The 16,300-nt window shown below is 40.0% G+C and overlaps 1 protein-coding gene across 8 annotated transcripts in view; it reads left to right on the top strand.

The window, feature by feature from the left end:
- LOC126482314 (cation-independent mannose-6-phosphate receptor) overlaps positions 1 to 16,300 on the top strand; it is a 768,212-nt gene that overhangs the window by 338,387 nt on the left and 413,525 nt on the right. For all 8 annotated transcript variants that reach the window (XM_050106419.1, XM_050106409.1, XM_050106382.1 and 5 more), the window contains exon 19: positions 13,552 to 13,729. In XM_050106419.1, coding sequence (XP_049962376.1) covers positions 13,552 to 13,729 — 178 coding nt within the window. The remainder of the gene's footprint in view (positions 1 to 13,551; positions 13,730 to 16,300) is intronic.

Genomic DNA, 16,300 nt, shown 5'->3' on the forward strand with positions numbered 1-16,300 from the left:
TGATGTTCATACTGATAAGAACCTGACCTAGAAGTTGTCTGTTACAGATCTTCTTAAACTCCACAGCTATACTACTTTTGCATTACACATAATACCAGATTTTGGAAATGAAAATTTCAAAAATCGGCTTATGTTTCTTATTTTTCTTAGCTAATGTTTTACAGCATCGTATTCTGAGAGAACTTGTTATTGAGGAAGACAATATTTTGTTGCTCTGAAGCATGTAATATGGATATTGTATGCTGTCCACCTCAGAACTTTTGAAGGAAGCTCTTTAAACTATTCACCATTACAACAGCAGCTTCACAGTACATGATGTGACTGGATTGATGAGAATGAAATGGGGTATCAAATATATAGGGACAACTGAAAATTTGTGGTTAACTGGGGCTAAAACCACTGTCCTTCACAGACTCTTTTTCTCCAGTGGTGTGATTCCCATTTACCCCATGAAAAATGATAATGGCAGTGCTCAGAAATTATAAGTGGGAACATGACTGACAATATATGGTTTTTGATATGCAGTAAAACTTCGTTTACATGAATCTGAAGGAGCCGAAAAATCAGGAGTTCATGTTAAAAAGAGTTCGTGTTAAAAAAAATTACTGCAGTACACTAATGTGTAACACACTACACTATCAATCACGTTATTGTAGACTTATAACACTAAAGTGATTGTTTGATTACAAGTACTCACAAATTATGTACGTTACTTTCTTGGAAAAATTTGGTCATGGTTCGCTGACAGTCATGGGAATGATAATATTTTGTAATTTCACAACCAATTGTAATGATAGCATCCATAAACCCAGCAGTGTTGTCGGATGTTGAAGCGAACTGTTCTAACAAGTCCAAGGCTGTAAACATCTCCTAACGGGTAGGTGGAATGGTATCTGTATTCTCTTCTTCACTTTCTTCTGATGACCCTTCTTGCTCGTTCACAGCTTTTCGCACATCCGATTCCACAGAAGCACATACGGCAACATTGTCGTCTACACTAATGAATCCTTCGAAACTAATCCCAGGGTTCGCAATGTCCTGCAGAACTGTCCATTCATCAGGTGAAGTGGCATCTTCAGTGTTGCTATGTCTCTAAGCTCTGTTAAAGCACTTCCCTATATGATGCGACGATACTGAGTTCCAGGCTGCTGTGATGGCTTTTATTGCATAAAGCAGATTCCAATTTGGGGTTGCACTATTGTTTTCAGCAGCACAAATTTCAGCTCTTACAAGTCGCTTACGATAAGCTCTCTTTATGAGAGATATTATGCTTTGGTCCAAAGGCTGATGGCCGCTTGTGGCGTTGGGTGAAAAAAACTGAACCTTTATGTTGGATAGGTTCAGATCATGATCGTTATGGGCAGTACATCTGTCCAATGTAAGAAGAACATATCTATTTTGAGCAACCATTCGACTGTCGCAACAAAGGAGTTGCTTGCGAAATGATGTGCCATCAATCCAAGCTTTCTCGTGGTGAGAGTAGGTGCAAGGTAAAGTGTCCATATTTATGTTTTTAAACAAAGTGGTTTCTCGGATTTACCGATAACCCAGGGATGAAACTTCTCACTGCCGTCAGCATTACAGCACAGTACAACAGTCACACATTGTTTGCTTCGTGCTCCACCGTGACACTTATCACCTTTTATCCACAGGGTATGATTTGGAAAAAGATTGTAGAAAAATCCAGTTTCGTCCATGTTAAACATATCACACGAGGCATACTTTTCCCTCACTCAGTTGAATTCATGCAACCAGCTGTTAACACTTTCTTCATCAACCACAAATTTGTACAGATGAAATTGAGTGTCTCTTTTGGAACTGATACAACTAACCAGCAGAACAACGGAAGTCTTCAATGCCCATATCTTTAGCAATATCATTTGCTTTTGACTGAGTCACAGGGCCAGTTAAAGGTATGTTAGATGCACGCATATGATTGGACCATTCTAGCACTAACATTTCGATGTCTTCATACTTGGCGGTACGAAGTCGTTCAGATTTGTTTCCGGAACCTGATGCCGCAGCATTAATAATTTTTTCTCGATTCTTAATAATCGTAGATAAAGTAGATTTAGGTATTCCAAACTGCTCTGCAATTGCTGTTTTCTTGGTACCGTGGTCCACTTCATCTAGAATCTTAAGCTTTAACTGTACATTTAGAGCTGTCTGTTTCCTCTTTGCCATTTTCGTGTGCTACGGTACCAGTTGTAACTGTAGTTTTTATTCGGTATTCCAACTTGATACGGCTACGACTAACAGAACACCTGTCAAATCTGGCACTGATTATGTTCCTAAGTGCTGCTGCACACATTATTGAATGTCTTACAATGTACAGCATATGCTGATTGTTGAGGTGATAATCGCGGCTACCGACCTACAATACTTTAAAAGCGAGTCAACAATAAGTATAATTAGCTTTGTAGCTACATTTCCTACATTCATTTCGGGAAAAAAATTGCGCTTTAGAGTACTCTAAGGTCGGAAGTTTGTGTTACAGTGAAATTTAATTACACTAGGAACTGAAACAGAGTTTGTAATTAGCCTTAACCGAAATTCATGTTAACTGATAAAACATACCATAAGAACTAATGTATTCCTGGTGGGACCAATATTTTTTTCCCGTTAACCGCGAGTTTGTCTTATGCGAGTTCGCGCTAATGAGGTTATACTGTAATTCTAAATCATTTAGCCACCTATGTACCGCATTTACTTGAATCTAAGCCGCACCTGAAAAATGAGACTCAAAATCAAGGGAAAAAAATTTTCCCGAATCTAAGCTGCGCCTGAAATTTGAGACTCGAAATTCAAGGGGAGAGAAAAGTTTTAGGCCGCACCTCCAAATTGAAACAAAGTTGGTCCATTGTAATATGAGACACAATTTAGGTCGAATGAATGACGACACAGCTACAGTAGTTTGGTTTGAGTCATAAGCTTAGCAGTTAAGCCTTACCAGGTAGCCATTGCTATGCGTCAGGTGCTCTGTCTGTATTTATACGGGTACCCTTCCTTTTTCACGTGCTTCGTCTGGTTTGAATCGATTGCTTATTTTGCTTTGATCTGATAAGTGCCGTTCTCTTTGTTAGAGGTGTTTACGTCACTCTAAGCTGGAAATGCATTACTGTACTGTGTCATGCATTGTTTGTCGCATTCTGATAATGTGTGTTTACGACCTGTCGCCGTTCGCGGCATGGCTTGCTATTGTGCATGCTACCGCCGCTAACAATTAAAAAACAAAAGAGAGGAATCGTCTCATTAGCGAAACAATGGCAAGAGACTGTTATTTGTTGTTACTTACACTGCTGCTTTCTTCAATAATGATCAACAAGAACGAAATACCAGACTGCGTATGATAGAAGATGCTCTAAACGAGAGTTTAGCGAAAAATTTTCTCCGTTTGAAAATCTTTGCAGACGCCTCTTAAGTACATTACATTCTGCACAGAAATGAGAGTCATCTTAGATTTAAAAATGTAGTCAATTGCCGTGCTTCATTTCTGACTGTACCACTACTAGGCATAAGAATAATACAAATATAAACATGGCTTGATATGTATATTCTTCCGTGTTTGCTGTTGTCTCACTCTAGTTTCGTAGTTTATTAGGCAGACAGGATTTAAATGAGATAGCAGCAAACACGAAACAATACATGGCAAAATGTTTATATTCGTATTATTCTTATGGTGAAGAGATTACTGAATGTGATTCACAATACATAAAAGTTCCTATTAACAACCATCTCTTCTCACAGGTAGGAAAAAATTCAGAACGTAGAGTTGGCCATATTGACAAACATCCCAAACAGTCTTGCTAATCGGATTTTCGTAGTACATTGAAATGCTGCTACATTCGAAGATAAACAATATGGAATTTGTATTTACTTCGTTAGATAATGTATGAAAATGCAGTGGTCGAAACTCAGGGTGGAGAAAAAAGCTCATCTTCCACCTTTTTTTTTAAAATTCATTTACTGACGCCGAGGTTTTGGTGCCAGTATTTATCTTTGTGCCTGCAAAGCATGCCTGTGTAGGGCTACATATATTTGGCGGCAGAACTTAGTTGTGACGGCACCTACCAACATTTTTCAGAACTTCCGCTTACTTTGCACTCGATTCTCTGCCGCAGGCAGTTTTTTGGATTACATAAACCGGAAAAAAAGTGCGGCGTAGATTCGAATAAATACGGTAGCTGAGTGGTGGACTGCCATGTTGGGGACTTGTGTTTGATTCTTGTTACTGCCAAGGATTTTTCTTGGTAGGGGGACTGGTGTGAGATGCACTCAGCCTTGTGAGGCTAACTGAGGAGCTACTTAACCAATCAGTAGTTGATCCAAGGTCAAAAAACCCAACAACGACTGCGAGAGCAGTGTGCTGACCACATGCCTTTCCAGACTGCATTCAGTGATGCTGTTGGCAGAGAGTGATATGAAGGGTGGTTGGGCCCAAGCGTCCCATCCAAGACCAGAACATGAAGCTTTTGTAGATGATTGAATTGAGGAACAGTTTGGCATTAGCAGCAGTCATTAGTGAGAGGATACGATACAATTTTTCAGGAACCATATTGTATCTAGTATAGCAGGAACTCAGAACATAAGGAAGGGTAGTTTAGTTGAGTTTAGTTATGTTCCATTGATCTTAATTGTGATCATCTTTCTGTGATAGAGAATGAGTTAGTTTTATAAGTATAGTACACTTTCTCTGTGAAAAACACACCAATATGCTGACCATTTACATGACAGTTTGAAAATACACACACACACACACACACACACACACACACACACACAGTTACAATAGAATTTGTATTGACATGCTCCAGGGAAGTGCAGATGAAATCATCCCAATGAGTAATGAATGTCAAACATCAACTTTCAGCGACCAACATATGCTGACATCCACAAGCAAAACTGACTGTAGGTATCGTGTGACATCTTGTAAATGTAGACTGATGCCAGGAAATTTGTGGAACGAAGGAGAAGTGTCTCCAACTGTGAATATGCGGTCGCAGAGGGTGGGCTTACTGGTAGTTGGGAGCTCCAACGTCAGGCGTGTAATGGGGCCCCTTAGGGAAATGGCAGCAAGAGAGGGGAAGAAAACCAATGTGCACTCTGTGTGCATTCCGGGGGGAGTCATTCCAGATGTGGAAAGGGCCTTCCGGATGCCATGAAGGGTACAGGGTGCACCCATCTGCAGGTGGTCGCTCATGTCGGCACCAATGATGTGTGTCGCTATGGATCGGAGGAAATCCTCTCTGGCTTCCGGCGGCTATCTGATTCGGTGAAGACTGCCAGTCTCGCTAGTGGGATGAAAGCAGAGCTCACCATCTGCAGCATCGTCGACAGGACTGACTGCGGACCTTTGGTACAGAGCCGAGTGGAGGGTCTGAATCAGAGGCTGAGACGGTTCTGCGACCGTGTGGGCTGCAGATTCCTCGACTTGCGACATAGGGTGGTGGGGTTTTGGGTTCCGCTGGATAGGTCAGGAGTCCACTACACGCAACAAGCGGCTACACGAGTAGCAGGGGTTGTGTGGTGTGGACTGGGCGGTTTTTTAGGTTAGATGGCCTCGGGCAAGTACCGAAAGGGCAACAGCCTCAAAGGGTGTTTGGAAACTGGTGGTGGCGTGTTTGTCGCTGTCAGTAGCAGTTTATCCTGTAGTGAAGTAGAAGTGGATAGTTCCTGTGAATTATTATGGGTGGAGGTTACACTCAACAACCAAGCTAGGTTAATAGTTGGCTCCTTTTACGGACCTCCCGACTCAGCAGCATTAGTGGCAGAACAACTGAGAGAAAATTTGGAATACATTTCCTATAAATTTTCTCAGCATGTTATAGTCTTAGATGGAGATTTCAATTTACCAGATATAGACTGGGACACTCAGATGTTTAGGACGGGTGGTAGGGACAGAGCATCGAGTGACATTATACTGAGTGCACTATCCGAAAATTACCTCGAGCAATTAAACAGAGAACCGACTCGTGGAGATAACATCTTGGACCTACTGATAACAAACAGACCCGAACTTTTCGAATCTTTAAGTGCAGAACAGGGAATCAGTGATCATAAGGCCATTGCAGCATCCCTGAATATGGAAGTTAATAGAAATATAAAAAAAGGGAGGAAGGTTTATCTGTTTAGCAAGAGTAATAGAAGGCAGATTTCAGACTTCCTAACAGATCAAAACGAAAATTTCTGTTCCGACACTGACAATGTTGAGTGTTTATGGAAAAAGTTCAAGGCAATCGTAAAATGCGTTTTAGACAGGTACGTGCCGAGTAAAACTGTGAGGGACGGGAAAAACCCACCGTGGTACAACAACAAAGTTAGGAAACTACTGCGAAAGCAAAGAGAGCTTCACTCCAAGTTTAAACGCAGCCAAAACCTCTCAGACAAACAGAAGCTAAACGATGTCAAAGTTAGCGTAAGGAGGGCTATGCGTGAAGCGTTCAGTGAATTCAAAAGTAAAATTCTATGTACCGACTTGACAGAAAATCCTAGGAAGTTCTGGTCTTACGTTAAATCAGTAAGCGGCTCGAAACAGCATATCCAGACACTCCGGGATGACGATGGCATTGAAACAGAGGATTACACGCGTAAAGCTGAAATACTAAACACCTTTTTCCAAAGCTGTTTCACAGAGGAAGACCGCACTGCAGTTCCTTCTCTAAATCCTCGCACAAACGAAAAAATGGCTGACATCGAAATAAGTGTCCAAGGAATAGAAAAGCAACTGGAATCACTCAATAGAGGAAAGTCCACTGGACCTGACGGGATACCAATTCGATTCTATACAGAGTACGCAACAGAACTTGCCCCCCTTCTAACAGCCGTGTACCGCAAGTCTCTAGAGGAACGGAAGGTTCCAAATGATTGGAAAAGAGCACAGGTAGTCCCAGTCTTCAAGAAGGGTCGTCGAGCAGATGCACAAAACTATAGACCTATATCTCTGACGTCGATCTGTTGTAGAATTTTAGAACACGTTTTTTGCTCGCGTATCATGTCGTTTCTGGAAACCCAGAATCTGCTGTGTAGGAATCAACATGGATTCCGGAAAAAGCGATCATGTGAGACCCAACTCGCTTTATTTGTCATGAGACCCAGAAAATATTAGATACAGGCTCCCAGGTAGATGCTATTTTTCTTGACTTCCGGAAGGCGTTCGATACAGTTCCGCACTGTTGCCTGATAAACAAAGTAAGAGCCTACGGAATATGAGACCAGCTGTGTGGCTGGATTGAAGAGTTTTTAGCAAACAGAACACAGCATGTTGTTAGACGTCTACAGACGTTAAAGTAACCTCTGGCGTGCCACAGGGGAGTGTTATGGGACCATTGCATTTCACAATATATATAAATGACCTAGTAGATAGTGTTGGAAGTTCCATGCGGCTTTTTGCGGATGATGCTGTAGTATACAGAGAAGTTGCAGCATTAGACAATTGTAGCGAAATGCAGGAAGATCTGCAGCGGATAGGCACTTGGTGCAGGGAGTGGCAACTGTCCCTTAACATAGACAAATGTAATGTATTGCGAATACACAGAAAGAAGGATCCTTTATTGTATGATTATATGATAGCGGAACAAACACTGGTAGCAGTTACTTCTGTAAAATATCTGGGAGTATGCGTGCGGAACGATTTGAAGTGGAATGATCGTATAAAATTAATTGTTGGTAAGGCGGGTACCAGGTTGAGATTCATTGGGAGAGTGCTTAGAAAATGTAGTCCATCAACAAAGGAGGTGGCTTACAAAGCACTCGTTCGACCTATACTTGAGTATTGCTCATCAGTGTGGGATCCGTTCCAAATCGTTTTGACGGAGGAGATAGAGAAGATCCAAAGAAGAGCGGCGCGTTTCGTCACAGGGTTATTTGGTAACCGTGATAGCATTACGGAGATGTTTAATAAACTCAAGTGGCAGACTCTGCAAGACAGGCGCTCTGCATCGCGGTGTAGATTGCCCGCCAGGTTTTGAGAGGGTGCGTTTCTGGATGAGGTATCGAATATATTGCTTCTCCCTACTTATACCTCCCGAGGAGATCACGAATGTAAAATTAGAGAGATTAGAGCGCGCACGGAGGCTTTCAGACAGTCGTTCTTCCCGCGAACCATACGCGACTGGAACAGGAAAGGGAGGTAATGACAGTGGCACGTAAAGTGCCCTCCGCCACACACCGTTGGGTGGCTTGCGGAGTATAAATGTAGATGTAGATGTAGAAACTAGGGGGTAGCAAACAGGCAGCACCACTACCCAGTGTCCTAGAGTTTCTGCTTCCTTTTGAATTGTTTCCATTTATTCTTAACTTTTCTGTCTGTGTCTAGTGCCTGCTTGTAGCAAGTGACCTTCATCTTAGTTAAAGTTTTCATAGCTAATATGAATTTGCGTTGAGTTCTTCTATTTCAAAAGCATTGTAAGCAGCTCTTGAAACGGCATCTTGAGGTAGCCAAATCCAGGACATCATAATGTGATGAGGAGGAAGTAAGGCTAAATAAATCCTCCCAGTGCATTTTTATAAAATACTGGTGACTGCTGGCATGTGATTTTTGGAACTCGTGAAGAGGGACACCCTTGTTCCCCGTCATAAAAGTTCACTGAATTTTGGTTTATTCCTCTCATGAAATATATTTGATTTGTGTGCAGTGTTCTGACATGTTGTTGCAGTCTTATATTCACAAGACGTGTAAGAAAGACCCAGGAGTGCATGGACATCCTGCGTTTCTGAATCCAGGAAGTCAATGTACTCACCTGTTTCCACTGTATATTCAGGTTTTGTCACTCTGCCTTTGACAGTGAAATCTTGTCAAGGATGGAAGTTCAAAAGACTTTCTAACACAAATAGCATGTCTTTATATATTTTTCAGTTTTGATAAGATACAGCTAATTCATCTCTAACTGTACAGAAAGGAACACTACTTACATAAGTATCTGAAGTCCTGACATTAGAAAGACATTTCAGTCAGTTTTTTCTGTTCTGTCCTAATATCAGTCTGCATTGTTATAGCACCTGTTTGTACTTGGTGGTGCAGGTGCTGCTCCGACTTGGAACAACGTCTCATGGAGTAAACACAAAGCCCTCACAGATACCCCAATTCGTAGTGATAATGCCACTCTTGCACAAAATTTGAAGACACATATGGTCCCTCTGTACACAAGTCACAAGCAAAACAGATAACACAGTCCTCCAAACAGCTTCCTATTCTTCTTAATGTGCTTGCTTAGAGAATCAAGAACACCCACAGTTTAAAATCTAATTTTCGCGTTTCTGGTTGTCATGTCCGACGGACTTTGCTTTATTGTGGATGTATGTTTTATGGATCTGTTAGAAGATTTGTGTCAATTCCTCATAGTGTTTTAATCCTATAAAATACATTCTGCACAACTGGTATCTGCACATCATATCATAACTTACCCACACTTAGATTGTGTTTTTAATTATGTGACTGACACCATTGGTTTATTCCTGGGCTGAATCAGATCACTAATTTATCATATTAACAAGCCCTGAATTGTATTAAAACTGACGAAGTAGAAGAAAAATGTTCCAGAACATAAAATTTAAAGCAGTAGTTGAATATTGGTTTGAAGAATGTAAGAATTTGGTTACCAGATATTCAAGTAGCACAAAAGATGTTCGTCACAGACAAGGGTATTGTCAGGGGTACCCTAGGGAAGTGTGATAGGTTGTTCTTAGTCCCTGTTTACAAGGTGTTTCAGAAGTGTTGCAACAAACTACTAGGGGAGATGCGGCACATCATAAGGGTTGAGAATTGCATAGCAACCCATGGCTCTGAACATGAGGGATAAGTGTAGCACCGGTTGAAGATCGGAAAGAAAACAAGCAGATTGATTGCAACACATGCTTGAAGTTTGCACCATCAGATACCAAGCATGCCTGGCACTGATGGAGCACTGACTGCCCGACCCGCTCAAACACACCATAAGTTTCTTCGATTGTAGCAGCTGCACAGATGATTGTTGCAATGAAATCTGTTTCAGGCTCCACAGGGTTGCGATACATCGCAATGTTATAGAGCTATATACATGTCGTACATCATGTTTGCACTCTTTATGTCCAATAACTGTTTCAAATGAATCACTCTCTTGTTTCCTTTCCGATGTTCAACCTCTGCTACTACTTACTCCAGATGTTTGCGTGCGTGGCTTGCTAATTAGTTTTTAATACTTACTATATGCCACACCTTTAGAGAAAAGAGAACCATGTGTATGAATATCAAGAGCTCAGATGGAAAACCAGTCCTTAGCAAAGAAAGGGTAGCAGAACGGTGGAAGGAGTATATAGAGGATGTATAGAAAGGCAGTCTACTTGAGGACAATATTATGGAAATGGAAGAGGACATAGACGAACATGAAATGGGGGATATGATACTGTGTGAAGAATTTGACAAAGCACTGAAGACCTAAGTCAAAACAGGGCCGCGCCAGTAGACAACATCCCATTAGAACTGGGAGAGCCAGCCATGACAAAACTCTTACATCTGGTGAGCAGGACATGTGAGACAGGCGAAATTCTGTCAGACTTCAAGAAGAATATAATAATTCAAATCCCAAAGAAAGCAGATACTGTGACAGGTGTGAAAATTACTGAACTATCAGTTTAGTAAGTCACGGTTGCAAAATACTAACACGAATTCCCTACAGGTGAATGGGAAGACAGGTAGAAGCCAACCTTGGGGAAGATCGGTTGGATTCCGTAGAAATGTTGGAACACGCAAGGCAATACTGACCCTACGACTTATCTTAGAAGATAGGTTAAGGAAAGGCAATCCTAATGTGTAGCATTTGTAGACTTAGAGAAAGCTTTTGAAAATGTTGACAGGAATACTCTCTTTCAAATTGTGAAGGTGGCAGGCGTAAAATAGAGGAAGTGAAAGGCTGTTAACAATTGTAAAGAAACCAGATGGCATTTATAAGAGTCGAGGGCATGAGATGGAAGCAGTGATTGAGAACAGAGTGACTCTTTGCCTTTTAATATGTCTGCTTGTGTCTGTATATGTGTGGATGGATATGTGTGCGAGTGTATACCCGTCCTTTTTTCCCCCTAAGATAAGTCTTTCCACTCCTGGGATTGGAATGACTCCTTACCCTCTCCCTTAAAACCCACATCCTTTCGTCTTTCCCTCTCCTTCCCTCTTTCCTGATGAAGCAGCCGTTGGTTGCGAAAGCTAGAATTTTGTATGTATGTTTGTGTTTGTTTGTGTGTCTATCGACCTGCCAGCGCTTTTGCTTGGTAAGTCTCATCATCTTTATTTTTAGATATATTTTTCCTACGTGGAATGCTTCCCTCTATAATTCCCTCTATTATATATATATGGAGGCCTTGGAAGGAAGCAGAGAAATTCTCAACTGCGATGCTGTAAGCTTGTTTATCACAAGCCCATTGGATGTCTGCAATATCTTGGTGAAGCTTGTCTTTCAGTTGCTTTCTCACTCATAAAAACAAGAAAAACTTAAGGCAAGGGGTTGGGCGAATATGGCGGGTGTGGGATGGTGATAACCGACTGTCTGGTCAGATGCTCAGTAACAGATAAGTAGTCTGGGTTCTTGCATTGTCATGCAGTAAGAACCAGTCCTGAGAAGGCCACAAACCAGGGTGGCGACGTTGAATTGCTTGTCATAAATGTCACAAGACTTAGATGTAAAAAGTTTGGTTCACTATATGACATGGAGGAACAGACTCATAATGAACGATGCTTTACCATCAAAGAATGCAATCAGCATTGTCTTTGTTGTCGAATGTTGTCATTTGATTTTTAGGCGAGTGATCCAGGACTCCACCATGCAGCCTTTAATGCTTCATGTGAGGGTCATGCTGGAAGCACCAACTTTCATTGCCAGCAATAATCTTTGACATAAATTTGGGATCATGTCTGGCTCTTTCCAGTAGTTCAGAAGAAATTCTTCATCTTTCCTCTTAGTATTTATTAATATTTAGTATCAAAAACAGTCTTAATCACAATTTATTTACTACGGTGACCGGTTTCAACCACTACTGTGGTCATCTTCAGACCTACAAGTCGTATACAAGCTTTAATTAGAGGGCTGCACACATTAAAGAAAAAACATAACGTTATAAAGCTATAAGACGATGAATTACCAATGAGTATGGACCTCCTTCTGCTGGAGAATTGCTACTGGAGAAACCAATGCACATCTTACTGTATGTAATGGCGGCTCTGCCTACTTCTGATGGAATGATGTCAAACTAACCAATGGGTTAAGATTGAATAACGGTGTAAAATTTCTTAGTTAAAAGAACATTGTCAAGAAAGGAAAATAAACACACACTAAACTTAGCTTATTTAATAGCTATTGTCAATTAAAAAGCATTAAAAATATTTAAACATGTAGGATAAATGAATTTTGTTTTGACAGTACATGGGTTGCCCTCTCAAGACCTGTTAGTGAACCATTTGGAACCACTGGTTGCCATGGTGAAGTTGGACGCCATTCCAAAGATGTGGCAGCAGCCTGCTTGACAATGTCCTTTTAACTAAGAAATTTTACATTGTTATTCGACCTATAACCCATTGGTTAGTAATGACGTCATTCCATCAGAAGTGGACGGAGCCTCCATTATATATAGGAAGATGTGCACTGGTTTCTCCAGCAGAAGGAGGTCCTTACTCATTGGTAATTCATCGTTTTATAGCTTTATAAGTTGATGTATTTTCTTAAATGTATGTAGCCCTCTAATTAAAGCTTTGTGTACAACTTGTAGGTCTGTAGATGACCACAGTAGTGATGGAAACAGATCACCATAAAGGTAAATTGTGATCAAGACTGTTTTTGATAATAAATATTTGTAACACTTTGATCACTGTTCACTCCCACAATGTATCCAAAAGTAATTTTCTCATTGTGTTCGCCTGTTAGTGTGTGAGGGACAAGTTTTGCATTAAGTTTCCATTTCCCTAAATTTTCCTGTAAAATCTTATGACATACATCACGATTCAAATTAAGTTGTTCTGATATTGCACGCACAGCTATGTGATGATCTTCTTGCAATAACTGTTTTACACGCTCTACGTTTGTGTTATATTCTGTAGACAGGTGACCAGCTTTGGGATCATCTTGCACAGAATCTCTGCCTTCATGAAACCTATTGTGCCACTTGAAAGCACGACTTCTTGAAAGTGCTTAATTATTTTCCATATTTCAGAAGGGGTTTTCAAAAGCTTAATGCAGAACTTAATATTCACTCTTTGCTTGCAATCTGCATCTGTTGTGTCACTGTAACTAATGCACCAAGAATCCAAACAGCATGTTGGTAAGCACGGCCCAACTACCTAGTGAGTTTGCACATGGCCAAGGTTGTTTTGAGCATGCACACATATGAAGTAACATAAAAACAACATTAATTCCTTTTTAGTATTGCAAACTCAAAAATAAGAAACCTATTCTGGAACTTTTCTGGTAATGGGAGTATAATGCTTTAATCTAAGTAATCTTGAATCATTTTCCGTGCTCTCATTTGTGTTTTAATTGTTGTAGGTTGCAGACATAGTGTTAGTTTCACATTTCAAATTTTGACTTCCAGATTACATCATCTTACATAATGCGGTTGTGTACTGTTGAAAGCGTTTGTAATGGAATCGTCTGTAGACAAATTAACAAAACATGGGAGTCACTTGGAAATGAAACAACACTGCAGTATGATGACTCTAGTAATTCTCTACACATATACATCACAGGAAATGCTTGTCAAGGTGCTCAAGGTGAGAAGCATTTTATTGTTATTTTGCTTCTTATAATTAATTTATTCCATTAATATGATCAGGTAAGTAAAATTGTGAAATTTTTGGATTTATTGCCTGCGTATTAAATAAAACAATAAAATTATTCCCTAGCTAATTTTAACCATGGTCATAAAGCTCAAAAATTAGAGGAGAATTGGTAGGTATTGTTGAATAAAACAAATAGTTGCTGGTATTAATTGAGTGATCTAAAACATAAATTTAGCTCTTTTTGGTGTTTTTTTTCTTTCATTTATGAATTCATATTGGAGGTAGACAGTACAGCAGTCTTTAGTATAGGGTTTTGCTGCTATTGAGGGATGAGGGATGAGGACAGTTAGATAATGTCGGAAGGAAGCAAGTTAAAAACACATATGTGGTTGAGTTATTGTATTGTCAACTGAGCAGGTTAGCGCAGTGCTCAAGACATTAGGTTTTTCTTTTGATAGCACGAGGTCCAAGTCTGCATTTTGTCAACATGGCTCAGGTTTTAGTATAACCTCAGGGAAATACCAGAATAGTTTTGAAATGCCGTCCTCCCAAAATTGGGTAGAATTCTAGCTTAATGGGTTGAGTTCTAATAAGATGCAAGTGACATGAGAAAAAAAAAGAGTATTCACAGCTGCATCCTGTTGCCCCATTGAAGAGCAGCATAAGGAAGAAGCAAAATAACATGTTACATACATGACCTACTGTGGTTGGGACTGAGCAGTCAGTTGAAAGCTCAAATATGGGATATAGATTCAAAGTGAGAAAAATGTTACTAGTAACATGAAGGAAGAAAACTTGTAGCTGCAGTGATATTAAATTGATGGGAAATACCAGCTTATAAAAAGCATACAGGAAAGTGTATCTTGATGAATAACAATGTCCAGCAACAGTGTTGGATTAAAAGCAAAATAAATTGTGTACAAAATGCCTTTCATAAAAGGCTAAACACAAACAACTGGAAATGATTCTTATACAAAGAAGTGTGAAGTTACACAGTGGTGGTGGTTGTGGCTACATGTGATATTCCAGGTGACCAAGTGCAGATCAATCAAAGGATCACATACCCACTCCTCATGGCCAAAGGTTACTTAACAAAGTGCTCTTTCAGGAGGAAATCAGTTGCACTGCTTGGGCTCCTAAACACTCCACGGGGGTTCAGTTGTATTCAGAACAGGGAACTGAGGGGGCAGACATGGTGTTATTCTTCATCATTGTGTTTATTAAACCTGTCTGCAGCAAATCCAGAACTGTCATGGGAGCAAAATTGTCTTCTTGAGCCCAGGGTGTTCACCTGAGAACATGGTTAGCAGCATAAAGTGAGAATTTTAAGCTCAAACATTTGCTTAATCTTGCATTGTAGCTTACCCATGCAGGATGACAAGTGGACCAAGACCACAGTATGACAACATGCCTCATGGCACCACATGAACCCTCATTGTGCTTCACTGAAGGACAGATGATACAGTCCAAATGATAGGCTTCAGCTAGCTTACACCAAATGTAAATATGTTCATGTATCATGAAGAAATTAAGACAGTCAGATGACAGTTTCCTTTTGTAGTTGTATAATTTGTGTGCTGACAACACTAATTTCACTATTTCAAAGTATTGCATGGTGTAATCAGCGGTTCTGAAACAACCATGTTATTGTGAATGTTTGCAACATTCGTTTCATACCAGATAGTTTTTCATCATGCATTGTAGATATTTATTTATCTCAGATGTTGACTGGTGTGCTTGCTGTCTGCAATCTGCTTCAAAATGCTATTATCTCCATTAGTTAGCAGCTTCAATTTTGAACAAATGATGTGTTTTTCTGGAGTGTTCTTCATGTTCGATGTATAGTATCATTACAGTTGACATGGTAATTCTCCCAATAACAGTAAGAATGATAGTTTTCATTACTGAAGCTCATGCAACAATAGACATAAATGAAATTTCAACACCACAGTATCTTACAGCTGTCACTGATAGAAAGAGTGTGATGTGTGTACATTCTCACCTGCTAGTTGGCAGTCTTCAACACAGGAGGATGGGCGACACAATAGATTTTTTTTTAATACAGTTAATACACAGGGGTACATATCATGTTAGCCATTCCCTGTAGACTGGACTATAATATGTGTTTTAATGTTCTATTGGATTCCCATTTGCCCCCCCCCCCCCTGTCAGTTGAAAGCACTAATATTCATATTACCATGCTCATGATAACAGTAATAAATAATTTAATTCTCAGTTTTAGCACTTTTCTAAATTGTATTTAGACATGCTACAGAAATTCAGTTAATGATCTTTATTTCATATATTACTCCACTATATAAAAGAATGTCTTCTTCTCAGATGTCATTACTAATACCAGAGAGCACTTACCTACATTGGCATATAACTTTCAGATGTTGCCACATTGAGTACAGTGTTCATCTTCTGGCTCAGACGTCCTTCTTGTTCAGTGCCAAAACATATGTACAAACAGCCTACATATGACGTCATTTAGTGCTTACATTTAAGAGAAATAATTTCTGTAGTAAATGTCATCAATATTGAGATTGTTAGCCTCATTTT

The sequence above is a fragment of the Schistocerca serialis genome, chromosome 1, assembly GCF_023864345.2.
Source record: "Schistocerca serialis cubense isolate TAMUIC-IGC-003099 chromosome 1, iqSchSeri2.2, whole genome shotgun sequence".
NCBI lineage: Eukaryota > Metazoa > Arthropoda > Insecta > Orthoptera > Acrididae > Schistocerca > Schistocerca serialis.